This window comes from Trachypithecus francoisi, unplaced genomic scaffold, assembly GCF_009764315.1.
Source record: "Trachypithecus francoisi isolate TF-2019V2 unplaced genomic scaffold, Tfra_2.0 Lachesis_group21, whole genome shotgun sequence".
Classification (NCBI taxonomy): Eukaryota; Metazoa; Chordata; class Mammalia; order Primates; family Cercopithecidae; genus Trachypithecus; species Trachypithecus francoisi.
This window is the reverse complement of record NW_022681467.1, coordinates 13,082,334-13,106,964: the sequence shown is the minus strand read 5'-3', so window position 1 is coordinate 13,106,964 and position 24,631 is coordinate 13,082,334. Positions and strand designations below refer to the sequence as shown.

General features: G+C 37.3%; 1 protein-coding gene across 3 annotated transcripts in view; it reads right to left on the bottom strand.

Annotated features, from left to right (window-relative positions):
- The window catches only part of TASP1 (taspase 1), a 275,867-nt gene that overhangs the window by 78,281 nt on the left and 172,955 nt on the right, over positions 1 to 24,631 (bottom strand). For all 3 annotated transcript variants that reach the window (XM_033185585.1, XM_033185587.1, XM_033185586.1), the window contains one exon: positions 21,696 to 21,806. In XM_033185585.1, coding sequence (XP_033041476.1) covers positions 21,696 to 21,806 — 111 coding nt within the window. The remainder of the gene's footprint in view (positions 1 to 21,695; positions 21,807 to 24,631) is intronic.

Here is a 24,631-nt window from a genome sequence, read left to right as displayed (position 1 = left end):
TGGAAATCAATGCATGCTTGTTCTTAAAACTTTGAACTCGATTTCTATACACTAATAACAGACAAGTTGAAAAGGAAATTAAGGGGAAAAATCCATTTACAATAGTATTAAAAACAATGAAATACTTATAAATAAACTTAACCAAAAAGGCAAAAGACTTGTACACTGAAAACTATAAAACCTTTTTAAAAATAAATTAAAGATACAAAAAAATGGAAAGGCATCCCGTTTATGGACTACAATTAATATTGTTAAGATGTCAATACTACCCAGAATGATCTACAGATTTAATGCCATCTCTATCAAATTCCCAATGGCATTTTTGGCAGAAATAAAAACACCCATCTAAAAATTTACATGGAATCTCAGGAGACCCCAAATAGTGAAAACAATCCTAAAAAAGAACAAAATTGGAGTCTTCACACTTCCTGATTTCAAAACTTACTATGATGCTACAGTAACCAAAAGAGAATGGTAATGGCATAAAGACAGACATATACATCAATGGAATAGAATTGAGAGCCCAGAAATGAACACTGATATGCACGGTCAAATGATTTTTCAAGAGGGGTGTCAAGACCATTCAATGAGGAAAGGACAGTCTTTTTCAATACTGACGCTAGGAAAACTGGATATCCACATGCAAAGGAATTAAGCTGGACCCTTGCTTTATAACATATGCAAAAATAAACTCATAATGAATCAAAGATCTAAACATAAGAGTAAAAACTATAAAACTCCTATAAGACAATACAGGGAGCAAGCTTCCTGACATTGGATTTGGCAATCACTTTTTGTATATGACACCACAAGCACAGGCAACAAATATAAAAACAGGCAAATTAGACTACATCAAAATTAAAATTAAAAAGTTCTTCCATGCATCAAAGGACATGCTTTATGGAATAACAGAGAATATCTGTAAATCATATATCTAATAAGGGGTTAATATCCACAATATACAAAGAACTTTTACAACTCAATAACAAATCAAACAACTAATCAAAAAATGGGCAAAGGACTTCATACGCATCTTCTTCAAAGATACACAAATGGTCAATAAGCACACGAAAAGACGGAATTCACTAATTAATAGCAAAAAGCAAACTAAAACCACAAAGAGATACCAACACATACCATTAGGATGGCTACTATCAAAAAAAGAAAAAACCCACAAAATAACATGTGTCAGTGAGGCTGTAAAGAAATCGGAAGGCACTGTTGGTGGGAATGTAAAATGTGCGGCTCCTAAGGAAAACAGTATAGCAGTTCCTCAAAAAACTAAAAACAGAATTACCATACAATCCAGGAATTCCACTTCTGGATATTTACCCAGAAGAACTGAAAGCAAAGTCTCAAAGAGATATTTGTATACCCACGTTAATCGCAGCATTATTCACAATAGCTAAAGCTATTATTCACAACAGCCACAGGCTAAATTGTATCTCCTGCTCCCCAAATGCATATTTTGAAGTCCTAATCCCCAGTACCTCAGAATATAGCTGTATTGGAGACAGGGTCTTTAAAGGCTTAAATAAGGTTAAATGAGGTCATTAGGGTGAGCTCTAATCCAATATGGCTTGTGTCATTACAAGAGGAAATTAGGACACAGAAACTCACAGAGGAAGGAGAAAGAGATCTCATTAGAAACCAGTCATGCTGACATCTTGAACTTGGACTTCTAGCCTCCTTGACTGTGAGGAAATAAACTTCTGTTGTTTGAGCCACCCAGTCTATGGTACTTTGTTATGGGAGCCCTAGCACACTAATATAAGGAACAACCCAAATGTCCACTGATGGATGAATGGACAAACAAAATGTGATAAACAAAATACAGATGGAGTAAGATATTCAGAAATAAAAAGGAATGAAATTCTGACACATGCTACAACTTGGATGAACCTTAAGGACATTATTCTAAGTGAAATAAGCCAGTTGCAAAAGGTCAAATACTACATGATTCCACTTACAAGAGGTACCCAGAGTAGCCAAATTCATTAGGACAAAAAGTAGAATGATAGTTGCCAGGAGCTGCAGAAAGGAGGGAAAGGGGAGTTGTTTAATGGATACAGAAGTTCAGTTTTGCAACATGAAAAGAGTCTGAAGATTGGTTGCACAAGAATGTGAACATGCTTAACACTACAGAACTGTACACTTATGGTTAAAGCCAGGCACACACGGTGACTCATGCCTGTAATCCCAACACTTGGGAAAGCCGAGATAGGAAGATTGCTTGAGGCCAGGAATTCAAGACCAGCCTGGGCAATATAGAGAGATTCCATCTCTAGAAAATTAATAATAATAATAAATAAAAAATTAGCCAGGCAAGGTTTCTCATGCCTGTAGTCCAAGTTACTTGGGAGGCTGAGGTGGAAGGATCGCTTGAGCCCAGGAGGTCAAGGCTGCAGTGAGCCATGATGGTGCCACTGCATTCCAGCCTAGGCGACAGAGCAAGACCCCCTCTCTCGCTCTCAAAAAAAACAAAAAAAAAGGTTAAAATGGTAAATTTCATGCCATGTGTATTTTACCACAATTTTTTTAAAAAGCAGATGACTAGGAACAAAAACTGTATCATTACAGATCTATCAGAATAGTTAAATAAGAAACAGTGACAAACCTAGCAAAGATGTGGAGAAACTGAATCACTCATACCTTGCTACTGGGAATGTGATCTATTACAGCGATTCTGGAAAACAACTCTGTGGTTCCTTAAATACCCAAAGACCCAGCAAACATACTGTTGGGCATTTATTCTAAAGAAATGAAAACTCATGAGAACACAAAAATCTGTACACTATTACTCACAGTAATTAATTTATAATACTCAAACTTAATTTATTTATAATACTAAAAAACTAGAAACAACCCAGAGGTACTTCAGCGAGTAAAAGGTTCAACAAATTATGGTGTGTCCACACCAGGAAATACCACTCAGTAATAAAAAGAAATGAACTATTGATACACACCAAAACATGGATGACTCTCCAGAGAATTTTGCTGGGTATAAAGAGGCAATCCTAAAATGTCACATACTGAATTATTCCATCTACATAACATTTCTGAAATGACAAAATTATAGAGACAGGAGACTACTGGTAGACAGGGATTAAAGTCAGGGTGGGTGGGTGAGTGATAGCGAGGTGATGTGGTTATAAAGGGCGAACATGAGGGATCCTTGTGATGATTAAGGGGTTCTGTATCATAACTTGTAGTGAATACATGAACTCACACATGATAAAATTGCACAGAACTAAATACACATACACACATGCACACATACAAACTACAAGTAAAACTGGGGAAAAATCAGTAACACTGGAGAGTTGTATCAATATCATATAGCCCAGTTGTGACATTCTATTATAATTCTGCAAGATACTAACATTGGGAGAAACTGGGTAACTGGTATATAGATTTCTCTGTATTATTTCTTCCAAATACATGTGAATCCACAATTAAGTCAAAATTAAAAGTTTAATTTAAAAAAAAAAACCTTCAAATTGGAAACCTGCACTGAATATTCTTCAAGTTGATATAAGGAAGAAAAATAAGCTAATAAAATGTATATTAAAAACTCACAAAAACCTGTGAAATCTTATTTTGAGCAGCTATTATCACAAAATAAGACTTGTGCACCTTTATTTTGACACTGATGACAGCAACCATGCAAATAATCAGTAAACTCCAGTTTTGATCACCTTACAGAAATCCAGTTATATAAGCCATCTTTAAAATCAAAAAGCCACTTCTGGCTGGGCGCGGTGGCTCATGCCTGTAATTCCAGCACTCTGGGAGGCTGAGGCAGGCAGATCACAAGGTCAAGAGTTCAAGACCAGGATGACCAACACAGTGAAACCCCGTCACTGCTAAAAATACAAACATTGGGGCGGCGGAACAAGATGGCCGAAGAGGAATAGCTCCAGTCTCCAACTCCCAGTGCGAGCGACACAGAAGACCGGTGATTTCTGCATTTTCAACTCAGGCACTGGGGTCATCTCACTAGGGAGTGCCGGACAATTGGTGCTGGTCAGCTGCTGCAGCCTGACCAGCGAGAGCTGAAGCAGGGCGAGGCATCGCCTCACCTGGGAAGTGCAAGGGGAAAGGGGAACCCTTTTCCTAGCCAGGGGAACTGAGACACACAACACCTGGAAAATCGGGTAACTCCCACCCCAATACCGCGCTTTAAGCAAACGGGCACACCAGAAGAATATATCCCTCACCTGGCCGGGAGGGTCCCACGCCCACGGAGCCTCCCTCATTGCTAACACAGCAGTCTGTGGCGATCTAACCGCAAGGCAGCAGTGAGGCTGGGGGAGGGGCGCCCACCATTGCTGAGGCTTAAGTAGGTAAACAAAGCTGCTGGGAAGCTCGAACTGGGTGGAGCTCACAGCAGCGCAAGGAAACCTGCCTGTCTCTATAGACTCCACCTCTGGGGACAGGGCACAGATAAAAAACAACAACAAAAAAGCAGCAGAACCTCTGCAGACGAAAACGACTCTGTCTGACAGCTTTGAAGAGAGCAGTGGATCTCCCAACACGGACGTTGAGATCTGAGAAGGGACAGAATGCCTGCTCAAGGGGTCCCTGACCCCTGAGTAGCCTAACTGGGAGACATCCCCCACTAGGGGCAGTCTGACACCCCACACCTCACAGGGTGGAGTACACCCCTGAGAGGAAGATTCCAAAGTAAGAATCAGACAGGTACACTCGCTGTTCAGCAATATTCTATCTTCCGCAACCTCTACTGCTGATACCCAGGCAAACAGGGTCTGGAGTGGACCTCAAGCAATCTCCAACAGACCTACAGCTGAGGGTCCTGACTGTCAGAAGGAAAACTATCAAACAGGAAGGACACCTATACCAAAACCCCATCAGTGCGTCACCATCATCAAAGACCAGAGACAGATAAAACCACAAAGATGGGAAAAAGCAGGGCAGAAAAGCTGAAATTCAAAAAATAAGAGCGCATCTCCCCCTGCAAAGGAGCGCAGCCCATCGCCAGCAACGGATCAAAGCTGGTCAGAGAATGACTTTGATGAGATGAGAGAAGAAGGCCTCAGTCCATCAGACTTCTCAGAGCTAAAGAAGGAATTATGTACCCAGTGCAAAGAAACTAAAAATCTTGAAAAAAGAGTGGAAGAATTGACAGCTAGACTAATTAATGCAGACAAGGTCATAAACGAAATGACAGAGATGAAAACCATGACACGAGAAATACATGACAAATGCACAAGCTTCAGTAACCGACTCGATCAACTGGAAGAAAGAGTATCAGCGATTGAGGATCAAATGAATGAAATGAAGCGAGAAGAGAAACCAAAAGAAAAAAGAAGAAAAAGAAATGAACAAAGCCTGCAAGAAGTATGGGATTATGTAAAAAGACCAAATCTACGTCTGATTGGGGTGCCTGAAAGTGAGGGGAAAAATGGAACCAAGTTGGAATATACTCTTCAGGATATCATCCAGAGAACTTCCCCAACCTAGTAGGCAGGCCAACATTCAAATTCAGGAAATACAGAGAACGCCACAAGATACTCCTCCAGAAGAGCAACTCCAAGACACATAATTGCCAGATTCACCAAAGTTGAAATGAAGGAAAAAATCTTAAGGGCAGCCAGAGAGAAAGGTCGGGTTACCCACAAAGGGAAGCCCATCAGACTAACAGCAGATCTCTCGGCAGAAACTCTACAAGCCAGAAGAGAGTGGGGGCCAATATTCAACGTTCTTAAAGAAAAGAACTTTAAACCCAGAATTTCATATCCAGCCAAACTAAGTTTCATAACTGAAGGAGAAATAAAATCCTTTACAGATAAGCAAATGCTTAGAGATTTTGTCACCACCAGGCCTGCCTTACAAGAGACCCTGAAGGAAGCCCTAAACATGGAAAGGAACAATCGGTACCAGCCATTGCAAAAACATGCCAAAATGTAAAGACCATCGAGGCTAGGAAGAAACTGCATCAACTAACGAGCAAAATAACCATTAATATCATAATGGCAGGATCAAGTTCACACATAACAATATTAACCTTAAATGTCAATGGACTAAATGCTCCAATTAAAAGACACAGACTGGCAAACTGGATAAAGAGTCAAGACCCATCAGGCTGCTGTATTCAGGAGATCCATCTCACATGCAGAGACATACATAGGCTCAAATAAAGGATGGAGGAAGATCTACCAAGCAAATGGAGAACAAAAGAAAGCAGGGGTTGCAATCCTAGTCTCTGAAAAACAGACTTTAAACCATCAAAGATCAAAAGAGACAAAGAAGGCCATTACATAATGGTAAAGGGATCAATTCAACAGAAGAGCTAACTATCCTAAATATATGCACCCAATACAGGAGCACCCAGATCATAAAGCAAGTCCTTAGAGACTTACAAAGAGACTTAGACTCCATACAATAATAATGGGAGACTTCAACACTCCACTGTCAACATTAGACAGATCAACGAGACAGAAAGTTAAGAAGGATATCCAGGAATTGAACTCATCTCTGCACCAAGCGGACCTAATAGACATCTATAGAACTCTCCACCCCAAATCAACAGAATAGACATTCTTCTCAGCACCACATCACACTTATTCCAAAATTGACCACATAATTGGAAGTAAAGCACTCCTCAGCAAATGTACAAGAAGAGAAATTATAAGAAACTGTCTCTCAGACCACAGTGCAATCAAACTATTACTCAGGACTAAGAAACTCAATCAAAACCGCTCAACTACATGGAAACTGAACAACCTGCTCCTGAATGACTACTGGTACATAACGAAATGAAAGCAGAAATAAAGATTTCTTTGAAACCAATGAGAACAAAGATACAACATACCAGAATCTCTGGGACACATTTAAAGCAGTGTGTAGAGGGAAATTTATAGCACTAAATGCCCACAAGAGAAAGCTGAAAGATCTAAATTCACACTCTAACATCACAATTAAAAGAACTAGAGAGGCAGAGAACAACACATTCAAAAGCTAGCAGAAGGCAAGAATAACTAAGATCAGAGCAGAACTGAAGGAGATAGAGACACAAAAGCCCTCCAAAAAATCAATGAATCCAGAGTTGGTTTTTTGAAAAGATCAACAAAATTGATAGACCGCTAGCAAGACTAATAAAGAAGAAAGAGAGAGGAATCAAATAGATGCAATAAAAAATGATAAAGGGGATATCACCACCACCCCACAGAAATACAAACTACCATCAGAGAATACTATAACACCTCTACGCAATCAACTAGAAAATCTAGAAGAAATGGATAATTTCCTGGACACTTACACTCTCCCAAGACTAACCAGGAAGAAGTTGAATCCCTGAATAGACAATAGCAGGCTCTGAATTGAGGCAATAATTAATAGCCTACCCCCAAAAAAGTCCAGGACCAGATGGATTCACAGCTGATTCTACCAGAGGTACAAGGAGGAGCTGGTACCATTCCTTGTGAACTATTCCAATCAATAGAAAAAGAGGGAATCCTCCCTAACTCATTTGATGAGGCCAACATCATCCTGATACCAAAGCCTGGCAGAGACACAACAAAAAAAGAGAATTTTAGACCAATATCCTGATGAACATTGATGCAAAAATCCTCAATAAAATACTGGCAAACCGGATTCAGCAGCACATCAAAAAGCTTATCCACCATGATCAAGTGGGCTTCATCCCTGGGATGCAAGGCTGGTTCAATATTCGCAAATCATAAACATAATCCAGCATATAAACAGAACCAGGACAAGAACCACATGATTATTTCAATAGATGCAGAAAAGGCTTTTGACAAATTCAACAGCCCTTCATGCTAAAAACGCTCAAGAAATCGGTATTGATGGATGTACCTCAAATAATAAGAGCTATTTATGACAACCCCAGCTAATATCATACTGAATGGGCAAAAACTGGGAAAATTCCCTTTGAAAACTGGCACAAGACAGGGATGCCCTCTCTCACCACTCCTATTCAACATAGTGTTGGAAGTTCTGGCTAGGGCAATCAGCAAGAGAAAGAAATCAAGGGTATCCAGTTAGGAAAAGAAGAAGTCAAATTGTCCCTGTTTGCAGATGACATGATTGTATATTTAGAAAACCCCATCGTCTCAGCTCAAAATCTCCTTAAGCTGATAAGCAACTTCAGCAAAGTCTCAGGATACAAAATCAATGTGCAAAAATCACAAGCATTCTTATACACCAGTAACAGACAACAGAGAGCCAATCAGAATGAACTTCCATTCACAATTGCTTCAAAGAGAATCAAATACCTAGGAATCCAACTTACAAGGGATATAAAGGACCTCTTCAAGGAGAACTACAAACCACTGCTCAGTGAAATAAAAGAGGACACAAACAAATGGAAGAACATACCATGCTCATGGATAGGAAGAATCAATATTGTGAAAATGGCCATACTGCCCAAAGTTATTTATAGATTCAATGCCATCCCCATCAAGCTACCAAAGAGTTTCTTCACAGAATTGGAAAAATTGCTTTAAAGTTCATATGGAACCAAAAAAGAGCCGCATTGCCAAGACAATCCTAAGTCAAAAGGACAAAGCTGGAGGCGTCACGCTACCTGACTTCAAACTATACTACAAGGCTACAGTAACCAAAACAGCATGGTACTGGTACCACAACAGAGATATAGACCAATGAACAGAACAGAGTCCTCAGAAATAATACCACACATCTACAGCCATCTGATCTTTGACAAACCTGAGAGAAACAGAAATGGGGAAAGGATTCCCTATTTAATCAATGGTGCTGGGAAAATTGGCTAGCCATAAGTAGAAAGCTGAAACTGGATCCTTTCCTTACTCCTTATACGAAGATTAATTCAAGATGGATTAGAGACTTAAATGTTAGACCTAATACCATAAAAACCCTAGAAGAAAATCTAGGTAGTACCATTCAGGACATAGGCATGGGCAAGGACTTCATGTCTAAAACACCAAAAGCAACGACAGCAAAAGCCAAAATTGACAAATGGGATCTAATTAAAGAGTTTCTGCACAGCAAAATAAACTACCATCAGAGTGAACAGGCAACCTACAGAATGGGAGAAAATTTTTGCAATCTACTCATCTGACAAAGGGCTAATATCCAGAATCTACAAAGAACTCAACAAATATACAAGAAAAAAACAACAACCCCATCCAAAAGTGGGCAAAGGATATGAACAGACATTTCTCAAAAGAAGAATTCATACAGCCAACAGACACATGAAAAATGCTCATCACTCGCCATTAGAGAAATGCAAATCAAAACCACAATGAGATACCACCCTCACACCAGTTAGAATGGCAATCATTAAAAAGTCAGGAAACAACAGGTGCTGAGAGGATGTGGAGAAATAGGAACACTTTTACACTGTTGGTGGACTGTAAACTAGTTCAACCATTATGGAAAACAGTATGGCAATTCCTCAAGGATCTAGAACTAGATGTACCATATGACCCAGCCATCCCACTACTGGTATATACCCAAAGGATTATAATTATTCTACTACAAAGACACATGCACACGTATGTTTATTGCGGCACTATTCACAATAGCAAAGACTTGGAATCAACCCAAATGTCCATCTGTGATAGACTGGATTAAGAAAATGTGGCACATATACACCATGGAATACTATGTAGCCATAAAAAAGGATGAGTTTGCGTCCTTTGTAGGGACATGGATGCAGCTGGAAACCATCATTCTTAGCAAACTATCACAAGAAGAGAAAACCAAACACCGCATGTTCTCACTCATATGTAGGAACTGAACAATGAGATCATTTGGACTCGGGAAGGGGAACATCACACACTGGGGCATATCATGGGGACGGGGGAGGGGGGAGGGATTGCATCGGGGAGTTATACATGATATAAATGATGAATTGATGGGTGCTGACGAGTTGATGGGTGCAGCACACCAACATGGCACAAATATACATATGTAGCAAACCTGCACGTTATGCACATGTACCCTAGAACTTAAAGTATAATAAAAATAAAAAATAAAAAAAATACAAAAATTAGCCGGGCATGGTGGCATGCGCCTGTAATCCCAGCCACTTGGGAGGCTGAGACAGGAGAAGAGCTTGAACTCTAGAGGTGGAAGTTGCACTGAGCTAAGATGGTGCCACTGCACTCCAGCCTGGGCAACAAAGCAAGACTCCAGCTTAAAAAAAAAAAAAAAAAAAGCCACTTCCTTATTCTTCATCAGAGACTGAAATCAGGACATCATACTACTAAAATGTGGACATGACCATCTCGTGAAGAACAGCAGTAACAGTTCACATGTGTACAGAATTTTCTCAGCTTTTATAAACCTAATCTCATTGTATCAATACTAACTTTGTGAGGTAGGCAAAGCAGACTTGTCTGTGCTTTTTTAAGCCATAGAAATGACTTCAAAAGAAAACTAAAAAATGTTCAAGAAACATTAATACTACTTTTTCAAGTCAATTTTCCTACGGCTTTTTAAGGTTTCAAATCATCAGGGAAGCTGAAAAAGTAATACAATGAAGATTTATATACTCTTCACCTAGATTCTCATATTAACATTTTGCTACATTTGAGTTTTCTCATAGATATAGAGATTGAAATTAACACACATACAATACACACACACACATAGGACAAACACTTTTTTGCTCTGAGGCACTTGCAAGTAATTGTCAAACATTGTAACCTTTCATCCTAAAGATATCACCTGAACAAGGACATTCTCCTACCTAAACCACAGTAATATTATCATGCCTAAGACTATAAATAAGTAGTAATTCAAACTACTTTCTAATCTATTAAAATTTCTTCAACTATCTTTAAAATGTCTTCCTTAAAAAAAAAAAAAAAAAGCTAATTACTCCCAAATTGTTTTGTTTAAAGCGTCACTGTTTCATAATTATTTGACCAAAGGAGCTAACTTTTACCTATAGTACTGGTGGTCAGTCAATTGGTACTCTGGTTGGATTCTTTAAATATTGGCTTCTATATTAATAACAGAGTCATTTATTTTGCACAATTGTCTCTAAATATTACAGAATATAAGAAGTTCTTTGGAATACTGTACATATTTTACAAGAAAAAAAGAAAAAGAAGGGAAGGAAGACAAACAGGATTATTCTTGACCTTTTTTAAAAAAGGTGCCCTAAAAACACATACACATGGCCAGGCGCAGTAGCTCATGACTGTAATCCTAGCACTTTGGGAGGTCGAGATGGGTGGATCACCTGAGGTCAGGAGTTCGAGATCAGTCTGGCCAACATGGTGAAACCTCATCTCTACTAAAAATACAAAAAGTTAGCCAGACGTGGTGGTAGGCACCTGTAATTCGAGCTACTCCAGAGGCTGAGGCAGGAGAATCGCTCCAACCCAGGAGGCGGAGGTTGCACCATTGCACTCCAGTCTAGCAACAAAAGCAAAACTCCATCTCAAAAAACAAAAACAAAAACAAAAAACAAAAAACAAAACCACATACACACATTTACAGCAAACACATTGAAAATTTTCCTAACAAATACAATTACAGAATTCCTAATCACAAATTCAAATGAAGCCTGCTACTTGATTTTGTTTAAGTCGTTTCAATGACTAGAAATCTTCCTACTTAAAACAAACAAAGACACTCTGAGCTTATCCAATTTGAAACTAAAAATCAACTCAGAAGTGTGGTAAAATACCAGAAAATCACCAATGTCATTATGCCTCAGGTAGACTATTTGAGAAGCACTCTGCATAAGCTGCCCCGTTGATGCTAATGAACGGACTGGGTTTTACCACATTCATAAAAGGTTAAGAATAACATTGTTTAATACACTTCATTCTTCCCTCATGAATGTGTGGTTTTCACAGGCTCAAAAGTCATAGTTATTTTCAAATATCTGATAGGTTTTAAAAAGTGAGATTATAATAAGGGGAACTTCACAACTATAAAAATAATCCTAAATTATGTTATAGGCATTACAATAATTATGGATTTATTTATTCACCTAATCCACTAAATGTAGCTTAGGCCCTGTTCAGACTAATAAGTCAATATACTGTGCAACTCAACCTTCAGCATCATATGATTTAATTTCCCTTTGCTTCTTGCAACATTGTAATTATGTGCTTTGAGTTTACTGTAACTAATATTAGTGGTTTTCCCCAAATGCTCACAAAATAAAGGAACAGACAAAAAGCTTTTTGATCACCTAATAAGTATCCTTAGGAGAAAAAAAAATTGCTAATATGGAAACAAGAATTTTTGTTTTTTTGCTTTGCGTGTGTGTTTTTTTTTTTTTTTTTTGCATGAGATGAAACAAATTCCTTGTATGGTTTTAATTACATCCCAATACTTCATAAACATCTTTTAACATAAAACTCAATAAAGTACCAATTGTGAATAGTTCAGCAGCTCCCAATGGTGGGATTGCACCAACCTTTATAATCACATCCTTGGTCCCCCAAACTGGCCACTTTTAAAATCAAATAAAGCAGTAACAAAACAATAGTCCTTTTTAACATAACGTGAGATTGTTTACAGAGTTTGGAAGTTTGGTTTTTTGTTTTGCCCTTGTTAGTACTATGCTTATTATTTGCTTTCCAACCAAATAATGTTACCAAATTATTTCCAGTTATCAAAATTTAGTAGCTATTTTAAATGGCTTTTTGGTTTGGTTCCCCAAAGGCCTGGGTGAAAAACATATCTGTGGTTGATACAATCATCTCTGCTACTTAAAAAGCTCCAAATATACAAAATGTACAAAACTTCCAGGTTCTAGAAGGCTTTCTTGCAAACAGGAAACCTCAGCCACAGGGAAAAAACCAACTTCCATTTTGAGAGTCCAAAATCAAAAGAAGTTATTCTCTTGCTGCCAGCTACCCACTTCCACTGATTCCTAAGTCCATCTTATTACTCTGCTGCTGATCAATACTGTTAGTAATTCAATGCAGTAATTTTTTTCTCTTTTTCATATTTGTAAGAAGAAAGGAAGAAGAGAAAAATAATTGAACTTCCCACACACACCGACTCAGTATCATCCCAAGATAAAAGTGCATCCACCAGTCAAAGAAGGTAATTTCTGGGTTCTTTGGAAATTGTGATGGTTGTTTCTCAGAATCAACACGTACTGAAAAAGTCAAATTCAGGTGTTAACTCAATATAACACGCAGATGAACTATTTATTTTCAAATGACAGTTGTCCAGGTCAATAAATGTCTCTTTTTATTTTTATTTATTTTTTTTTATTTTTATTTTTTTTGAGACGGTATCTTGCTCTGTTGCCGAAGCTAGAATGTAGCGGCATGATCTTGGCTCACTGCAACCTCTGCTTCCTGGGTTCAAGCCATTCACCTGCCTCAGCATCCCAGGTAGCTGGGAGTACAGGCACCTGACACCACGCCTGGCTAATGTTTGTATTTTTAGTAGAGACGGGGTTTTGCCATGTTGGCCAGGCTGGTCTTGAACTCCTGACCTCAAACGATCTGCCTGCCTTGGTTTCTAAACGGGATTTTTAATCATTCATTCTATCCAAATGAAAAACGTCTCAAATGTCTATTACCTTCAATAATTCCACTGAGTATTATCTCTCTAATCACTCTTCCTATTTTTCAACCTCCTGACATTCCTACACAAGCTTTCTGCATCTTGCTTTAAATGAATTATTTCTTATGCCTCAATTTAAAAAGGGGTAGGGGGGACACTCTGAGAGGTATTTCAGAGCTTTCCATAACAACACCCTAGAAAGGGGTAAGCAAAAGGCATTCAGTTCTACCACAAGCTTCCTAATAAATATTCTTGAAGGCTTTTACAAAACCACATTCATTTTCTAAGTGACTGATATCCTTATAGACATTTCCCATCTTTTCTTTGTCCTTTTATTCCCAATCCACCTACTCACTTAATGCATTCTATACATTTCATAAAATTTCTATACACTTAAAACCATTCTGGAATTATACATATGTATCTTATATCACAAGGAAAGAAAAATGATTTATTTTGCAACTTTGTGACCCTCTGTAATCTGTACTCTAGTTAAACAAAAAATAAGATAAAATGCAAGGTATACATCTGTGTACTAACTTGTACACGTTTTAGAAGCAAAGGTGGTGGATGTCGGTCACCTGCTGACAAGATGATTTGGAGTCTAAACCATCTAACTTGTCCCCTTCTTCATCATTTCTGATCCTCTCTCTTTCCCAGCTGCTCAGCAGAGTTCTTTTCTTACCCTGCCACTACACAAACTTCAGAGTTGACTGGCACCCTCTTAATGCCTAACCCCAAAAGTTTTTTCTGCATATTTATTTACAACTCTAAATACATTGGAATCCTTTCAGTTATGGAAGAAAAAAAAAAATTCCTTCTATCTCTGGCTTCCAAATCACAAGTGTCCCTTTCTCTTCCCTCATTCTTCCTTTCTTTTCTATCCCCTTCAAAGGATACTCTTTTCCTAGCAATGGGGTTAAAAACAATAGTCAAAATCTCTGCTCTCCTAGCGTTTATGCCCTGCTTAAGGGAGACAGACAATAATAACAAGTAAATACAGAATAAGTCAAGAGGGGTTAAATAGAAACATAAATAGTACATGCTTAAATAAAATAGTACAGTGCTTATTCACCTTATATTTTATTTACATGCATTTGTTTTTTTCTCTTCCCCTAGAATGCAAGTTTTTTTTGACAGCAAGGCTGTTTCATGTATCTGTGAATCTCTCATAGTAACCAGCAAAGTATCTTATACATGCATAGCTGTCAATCAATAATTGTTAAATAAAAAGACAAATAAAATTCTGAAAATATAAAGCCTAGGGCCCAAGAATTAGTGGCAAATAATGCCCGAAGAGGGATGCTTAATTTATATTTTCCTTATTTTGCAGTTTGGACATGTGAGTATAACCAGCTAAATATCACAGCATTTGTAACAGTGAAGGAGAAACAACTTTGATTTTTCTAATAGACAAAAAAGAATAAATTTTCTTAGGAGTCCCTCAAGCCCCAGATAGCTACAAAGAAAAAAGATTTTAGTGTTTGAAAAAAAGAAATATGCATATCAAATACGAGACAAAGTCTTATAAAACAAATTGCCCTGGAAAAGAGAACATTATATTTTTTAAATATTCTAAATTACTAAGAAATTTATGAAATGATGATCTCAGAGGCTAAATGTGTAATGACAATGTACTTTTGTTCTTCCTATGAGAGCTAATGTTCACATAAAAGAAAACATTAATTGAATATAACTTCTCTATTTGGCAGAAAAGCATAAGAGGGGACTCCATCTCAATTTTCTTTTTTTTTTTTTTTTTTTTTTTTGTTGAGACGGAGTCTTGCTCTGTCGCCCAGGCTGGAGTGCAGTGGCCGGATCTCAGCTCACTGCAAGCTCCGCCTCCGGGTTTACGCCATTCTCCTGCCTCAGCCTCCCGAGTAGCTGGGACTACAGGCGCCCGCCATCTCGCCCGGCTAGTTTTTTTTTTTTTTTGTATTTTAGTAGAGACGGGGTTTCACTGTGTTCGCCAGGATGGTCTCGATCTCCTGACCTCGTGATCCGCCCGTCTCGGCCTCCCAAAGTGCTGGGATTACAGGCTTGAGCCACCGCGCCCGGCCTCCATCTCAATTTTCAACAGCACTCTACAACTGACAGTGAACCTCTGATGTCAATGACAATGTAAGAACATCTCCCCAAAAGAATGAAGTAAAATATAGAGCAAAAATCACTTTTTAAAATCATAATACTATACTCCACATGGAATTTTCCAACAATAGTCACAAAGATTGTAGGTTTATAAGACTAGTAGCTTAGCTCAGAAATTCAAAGAAAAAAAAAGAAGTCATTTTCACAGATAACATTTTATCAATCATTATATTTAGTAATAAACAGAAGCTAGCTAAAAAAAAGTACTGTGATATTAGTCGTTAAGTAGTGAGCAGGAATCTATAATGCTGCCCCACAGTTCACATACCATACATTCAGCCAAGGTTTGCATCAAAAAGAATAATTCACAAAACCAAGTTGGTTTAAAAATAACCATGAAGAGGAAAAGTCACATGTGAATCACTGAAAGAGGTTTTATATGTGTATATATGTGTAATCTTTTAAAAAGAATAACTAAAAAGGAAACTACTTATTTCTTCCCCCACTTAACTAAGCATTCCATCTATAATCAGCTGGTTAGCATGAAGTATTATTAACGTACCCATTTTTATGAGTTTTGTATGTTACATGAAGAGTGGTTTTTAAAGAAATGTACAGATTGGTTATTCTCTTTTATACTTCCAATATTAAGTCAAAACAAAGGGCTGATCTTGGCATAAGGTAACGCAAGTGGAAACAAAAACATTTCAATCTCTGAAATGCCTTTCAATTTTCCTCCATTCAGTCTATGACATTAGTCTTGTTTATCAAAAATAGATTTTAACAAACCCTACATTTAAGATGGTTGCAGAGTTTGTTTCAAATTGCAATAAGAGAAAAAAATCTTTATTTTAGTAAGTTACTGGCTACTTTAGGAAAAATACATAAAGGCAAATTATTAGACCCACAAGTAATCATGGTTGAGCCTAGTTACAATGATTTAAAATTCAGTCTGGAACCGCAATTATTTTTGCACCAACCTAATAGGTGTCCACTCAAGGAAAATTATTATACAAAAAACTGCACTCATTCACAGCACTATTCACAATAGCAAAGATATAGAATCAACTGAAGGGTCCATCAACAGAAGACTAAAGAAAATATGATACACATACATACATACACACACACACAGACACACACACACACAGGAATACTATTCAGCCACAAAAAAGAACGAAATCATGTCTTCTGAAGCAACATGGATAGAGCTAGAGGCCATTATCTTAACTGAAATAACTTACAAACAGGAAGTCAAATACCAAATGTTCTCACTTATAAGTGGGAGCTAAATAATGTGTACACATGGACATAGAGTGTGGAATAGTAGACACTGGAGACTCAAAAGGGTGGGAGAGTTGGGGAGGAATGAGGGATGAGAAATTATGTAATGGGTACAATGTACATTATTCAGGTGACCGTTACACTGAAAGCCAAGACTTCACCACTACACAATACATTCATATAGCAAAACTGCACTTGTACCCCTTAAATGTTTACCCAAAAAAAGTGAACTTAGGTTAATTGTAAATATATATTCCAAACTCTAGAGCAACCACTAAAAATGCATAACTGATATGCTAAAAAAGAGAGAGACAATGAAATCATATAAAAAGTTTAGTTAAAAGAATATACAGAAGTAAGCATTCATATGCAGTAAAATGATACAGATGAAAATTACAGACAAATCTCTTTCAGTAGAGGAATGAATAAATTAACGGAACCATGAAATATTTGACTATCAAGCTATATACACACTGATATATTAAGAGCATTAAGCTATGGTAAGTGGAAAGCATACTGCAAAACAATACATTAAAAATCTCTTCTATATAATTGTTTAAAATGATGAAAGACAAAAAGAAAAGGGAGGATGGCAGGAAAGGAGTGAGGGAAAGCCATAAATATACATACCAATCTGTTAGCAGTGGTTCTTTCTGGCAGGAGAAATGAGACTCAGAATGAATGAAAAGGGGTTATTGAACTTAATTATCATATACAATTTTTCTACATATGCATTGTAATGAGAATCCCTAGATATATTATTTATACAAATCTTCTTTAAAAAAGAAAAAGCAAAGGAAGCAAAAGGGAAGATTATGGTTTCCACAAAACTAACAAAGTGGTTGCTAGCTTACCTCCATCATTGGCTGAAAGGATTTCAACCAAATCATTTCAAATAAAAACTTGAGATCCACCATTAATTGTTTTAATTAACAATTTCATTTAATGGCTAATTTGACTTACAACTATTCTTTTTTTTTTTTTTTTTGAGACATAGTTTTTGCTCTGTTGCCCAGCCTGAAGTGCAGTGGCACGATCTTGGCTCACTGCAATCTCCGCCTCCCAGGTTCAAGAGATTCTCCTGCCTCAGCCTCCCAAGTAGCTGGGATTATAGGCGCTGGCCACCACATCTGGCTAATATTTGTATTTTTAGTAAAGACAATGTTTCACCACGTTGGCCAGGCTGGTCTCAAACTCCTTGACCTCATGTGATCCACCTGCCTCTCTCAGTCTCCCAAAGTGCTAGGATTACAGGCCATGGCACCCAGCCTACAACTATTCTTCATACAAGTAGTTTAGTTTGGTTTGTGAACTAAATCAAGGATCAAATACAATTTGGGGGCTGGAAGGAATTTTAGGAACCATCTGTATCTGCCCCCTCCCTTTACATATGAGGAAATTAAGAATAAAGAGATTTGTCCTAAAACAGACAACTAATTACACCATCAGTGTGTTAAAAAGAGAAAAAAACTCAACCTCCTTGCTTCTAGTCTAGTCCTCCGGTAAATTCAATTTATTTCCTTCCATTCACCTTGTAAATATCATCTGTGCTTCCTAAATAGTTCCTGAAAATTTTCCTTTTTCAATCCCATTTCCAAATTATCTGCCTGAAAAGAATTTCACATTTATGTGCTGAATCCAGAAGAGACAACATAGAGCTTAGCATGGCAAAAGCATTTAGAAACTGCCTCTTATCTAACATTTTTGTTTTTATTCTTAACAAAACTGCTGAAGCAACTTGTTTAACCAATGAGACAGACACAAAGTTGAGAGTGGAAACAACTGTCTTGACTCCCAGAACACTGTTCTTCTGTATTTCATACCATTTTACATTTTTTATTTTTTAAATAAAAGGCAGTGTGTTCTTGCACAACAAACACCCACTGGCTAACAAGATGACTTTGGGAAGTCACTGAACTCTTGCAAACTAAGTTTCAGCCATTAAAGGAACAGGGTCAATTAGGTAAGCTCTGACATTTCTTGCTCCTTTCCATGAGTCTGGAATTTCTAAGATATGGCTCAGTATGTATTAGGTAATGGATCCCAGTGGCAAGATGAAATACTGCAGGTCAACTCCATGAACGGTTTTATGGAGTTATACAAAGCAACAGAACAGAGCAGAATTCAGGAACTCCTTAGCATAAACCCAAACTTGGAGAAGTAGAACTAGCTAATCTGTAGTTTTAGACTCAGTAAAGTACTTGGGATCATTCTCAACAACCATAAAGTTACCACGTGCCATAATTATACATCCATCACAGGGTTTCTAGGAACTGAATGTTTTTATTTTTTAATTTTTAATTTTTGTGAGTACATAGTAGGTATATATATTTATGAGGTACATGAGATGTTTTGATACAGGAATGCAATGTGAAATAATCACACCATCGACTACAGGGTATCCACCCCCTCAAGCATTTGTCCTTTGTGTTTCAGATGATCCAATTACACTCTTTTAGTTATTTTAAAATGTATAATTAAGTTATTATTGGCTATAGTCACCCTGCTGTGCTATCAAATAGTAGGTCTTATTCATTCTTTCTTTTTATTTTTTGTACCTGTTAAGCATCCTCACCTCCCGCCAAGTCCTCCACTACCTTCCCCAGCCTCTAGTAATCATCCTTCTACTTTCTATGTCCATGAGTTCAATTGTTTTGATTTTTAGATCCTACAAATAAGTGAGAACATGTGATGTTTGTCCCTCTGTGCCTGGATTATTTCACTTAACATAATGATCTCTCCCAGTTCCATCCATGTTGTTGCAAATGACAAGATCTCATTCTTTTTTATGGCTGCATAGTACTCCATTGTGTATATGTGCCGCACTTTCTTTATTCATTCATCTGCTGGACACTTACGTTGCTTCCAAATTTTGGCTATTGTGAACACTGCTGCAACAAACATGGGAGTGCAAATATCTCTTCAATATACTGCTTCCCTTCTTCTGGAGATATACATAGCAGTGGGATTGCTGGATCACACGGTAGCTCTATTTTCAGTTTTTTGAGGAACCTCCAAGCTGTTCTCCATAGTGGTTGTACTAATTTACACTCCCACCAACAGTGTACCAGGGTTCTCTTTTCTCTGCATCTTCACCAGAGTTTGTTATTGCCTGCCTTTTGGATATAAGCCATTTTAACTGGGGTGAGATAACATATCATTGTACTTGTGATTTGCATTTCTCTGATGAGCAATAATTTGAGCACTTTTTCATATGCCTGTTTGTAATTAACATCTCATTTAGTTTTGATTTGCATTTCTCTGATGAGCAATAATGTTGAGTGCTTTTTCATATGCCTGTTTGCAATTTTTATGTCTTCATTTGAGAAATGTCTATTCAAATCTTTTGCCCATTTATTGATCAGATTATTAGATGTTTTCCTATAGGGTTGTTTGAGCTCCTCATATATTCTGGTTATTAATCCCTTGTCAGATGGATAGTTTGCAAATATCTTCTCCCATTCTGTGGGTTGTCGCTTCACTTTGTTGATGTTTCCTTTGCTATGGAGAAGCTTTATAACTTGATATAATCTCTTCTGTCCGTTTTTGCTTTGGTTGCCTGCGCTTGTAGGCAAGAAATTTTGCCAAGACTAATGTCCTAGAGATTTTCCCCAGTGTTTTCTTGTAGTAGTTTCATAGTTTGGGGTCTTAGATTTAAGTCTTTAGTCCGTTTTGATTTGACTTTTGTATATGGTGAGAGATGGGAGTCTAGTTTCATTCTTCTGCATACGGATATCCAGTTTTCCCCCATTTGTTGAAAAGAGTTTTCCAGAGAGTATGTTCTTGACACCTTTGTGGAATGTGAGTTCACAGCAGGTGTGTGGATTTGTTTCTGGGTTCTATACTCTGTTCTATTGGTCTATGTGTGTTTTTATGCCAGTCCCATGCCATTTTGGTTACTGTAATATAATCTGAAGTTATATAATGTGATTCCTCCCATTTTGTTCTTTTTGCTTAGGACAGCTTTGGCTATTCTGGGTCTTTTGTGAGTCCACATACATTTTAGGGTTGTTTTTTCTATTTCAGAAGAACGTCATTTGTATTTTGATAGGGATTGCCCTGAATCTTTAGATTGCTTTTGGTAGTATGGACATTTAAACAATATTGATTCTTCCAATCCATAAACATGAAGTATTTTTCCATTTTTTGGTGTCCTCTTCAATTTCGTTTCATCGGTGTTTTATAGTTTTAGTTACAGAGATCTTTCTACGTAGTGAACTTTTGATGAGCATCTAGTTTTCTACTCTTACTATACCTTCTCATTAACATTCTGAGAATGCATCTAATAACTCATAACAATTATGTAAATCGCATATGCTATTAAGCCGAAGAATTTGGTTTTCTTTTAAAACAGCATTCAACAACAGTAATTGTTAAAATAACAATAAAACCTAAGTCTGATTCTAATGTATTTGAGGAGATAGTACATGAATATAATCAATCTTTTTCTGAAAAATCACTAGAGATAGACCTTAAATGCCTATTCATGACTCACTTCTCAGCTCATATTTTGCCACTGGGAAATTCTTATTAACATATTAACATATGGTTATGTATTTATTTTACTATATAGCACCATGAGCCTTGTCAGTGTCTTACAACTTGGGGATTAACCTAGTTATAGGAAAGATTTCATGCTGTATTATTGTTGTAGAATTTCTTTTCACAATCAGTATTAACTGTGGGTCCTTCTCTTTGCTAGGTTCTAGAGGTAGGTCTAGAAATACAAATGGAGTACCTGACTCATAGTGCTTATAGCAGTGAAATAATCTATATTTGGAAGAATGTAATCTTCTTAACGTTATACTTACTGATAAACTTGTTTTGCATAGTCTCCAACAGGGCTTGGTGAGCATCTTCAGCTTGTAAAGCATGTGAACATTCTCTAGCCAGTATGGTGCGCACAAGATGCTCTCCACATCCTAGAAATCCAAGGAAACCAACAGTTGAGGAAAAGCAGCACCGAACACCCTGCTTATTTCCATAGCATTAGAATATCCTTATGCATCATTTAAGAGAGTAGTTAGCTGGGAAAATAATTCAGTGAGGGATGAAATGACTTCCATGAGCAATCTGGTAATTTTAGTAAAGAGATTCAGCAGAAACTAAACACAAAGTTTATCAATCAAAACAAACCAACACAAATTAATATTATACATAGTTCTCTGTTTAACTAATATGTGTTATGACTGGTGTTAGGCACTAAAAAAAAAAAACCCCTAAAAAATATTATGCGTAATTGTTAAACCACATTGGTACTTTTTGATATATATTCATTGCCACAAATACCATCAGTTCATAAAAGTGTGAATTTTTCAGGACACAGGCATGGGCAAAGACTTCATTTCTAAAACACCAAAAGCAATGGCAACAAAAGCCAAAATTGACAAATGGGATCTAATTAAACTAAAGAGCTTCTGCACAGCAAAAGAAACTACCGTCAGACTAAACAGGCAACCTACAGAATGGGAGAAAATGTTTGCAAGCTATCCATCTGACAAAGGGCTAATATCCAGAATCTGCAAAGAACTTAAACAAATTTACAAGAAAAAAACAAACAACCCCATCAAAAAGTGGGCAAAGGATATGAACTGACACTTCTCAAAAGAAGACATTTATGCAGCCAACAAACATGAAAAAATGCTCATCATCACTGGTCATCAGAGAAATTCAAATCAAAACCACAATGAGATACCATCTCACACCAGTTAGAAATGCGATCATTAAATGGTCAGGAAACAACAGATGCTGGAGAGGATGTGGAGAAATAGGAACACTTGTACACTGTTGGTGGGACTGTAAACTAGTTCAGCCATTATGGAAGACAGTGTGGCGATTCCTCAAGGATCTAGAACTGAAAATACCATTTGACCCAGCAATCCCATTACTGGGTATATATTCCAAGGATTATAAATCATTCTACTGTAAAGACACATGAACATGTATGTTTACTGCAGCACTCTTCACAATAGCAAAGACTTGGAGCCAACCCAAATGTCCATCAATGATAGACTGGATAAAGAAAATGTGGCACATAGGCCAGGTGCGGTGGCTCATGCCTGTAATCCCAGCACTTTGGGAGGCCAAGGTGGGTGGATCACCTGAGGTCAGGAGTTCGAGACCAGCCTGGCCAACATGGTGAAACCCCATCTCTACTAAAAAATACAAAAATCAGCTGGGCATGGTGGCAGGTACCTTAATCCCAGTTACTTGAGAGGGAGAGGAGAATCATTTGAACCCAGGAGGCAGAATTTGCAGTGAGCCGAGATCAAGCCATTGTACTCAAGCCTGGGGGACAAGAACGAGACTTCTCAATTAAAAAAAAGAAAGAAAGAAAGAAAGAAAAAGAAAATGTGGCATATATACACCATGGAATACTATGCAGCCATAAAAAAAGATGAGTTAATGTCCTTTGCAGGGATATGGATAAAGCTGGAAGCCATCATTCTCAGCAAACTAACACAGGAACAGAAAACCAAGCACTGCATGTTCTCACTCATAAATGGGAGTTGAACAATGAGAACACATGGACACAGGGAGGGTAACATCACACACCAGGGCCTGTCAAGAGGTGGGGGCTAGAGGAGGATAGCATTAGGAGAAATACCTAATGTAGGTGACGGGTTGATGGGTGGAGCAAACGACCATGGCACGTATATACCTATGTAACAAAACTGCACGTTCCGCACATATACCCCAAAACTTAAAGTATAATAAAAAAAGTAGTAAAATAAAAAAGAACAGGAGCCATTAGGACCTTCAAGGAAAAAAAATGCCCTCTTCAACCAGAAACAAATGTGCTGAATAGGTAAAACACTGCCTTTGACTATTACACCAGTCATAGTAGATTAGAAATATGTCATATTATAAACAGTCAATTAGAAATAAGATTACATTCCTCTCCAGTGTTGGAAGTGGATGTTTTAAGAAAAGTATTCAGCAAGACTGGAAAATGAGAGGAAAGAAAAAGAATCAATAGAAGAATGGGAATTCTGAAATAGTTGTTCACCTATTCAGTAAAAAAAATAAATAAAGGCCTTCTAAAAGAGAAAAAAAAAGTATGATTTTTTTTTTTTTTTTTAGAAATTGCCAGATATTTGCCAGAAATGGCTTCCCTGTATTTTTGGTAAAGTGTAAATGCAAACATCCTTCAGGATCTAAATATCTCTTTGTGAATGAATATCTACACTTTGAGGAAGATCTACATTCATAATCCAGTGTATAACTCTGTGGCATTCCCTATTCAGTAAATTTTTACAATATTGTTTTTGTAACCGGGAAAAAGATGACAATAAAGCTAACAGAAACCATGCTGGACCCTTACTATGCACAAACATTGTGCTTAGCTCATGAAACGCCATAAAGTTTAGTTCCCTTTGTGCACATACTTGACATTGGATAGTGAAATGTTACACTTTAGGACAATAATAACTGCTAGGAAATTGGCATTTTATAAACTAAATGAATGTTCAGAAGGTTATACACACATGCCTGAAGTCAAAAAGCCAAACTACATGAAGTTCACATTACATCAAAAATATATAATGTATGTCAGAAAGACCTTGCTCTGTTGTTATACAGGAATATACATATAGGGCTTTCTAATGACTGATCTTTTTACCAACAAACTTTAAAAATTATGACTTATATTCTGTGACATTGATCATCTTTAACAAAGAGCCATGAAACCCAAGTTTATTCTCCTGTAGGTTCCAATCAAAGAAAGTTTGACTTCTGTGGTTTTACC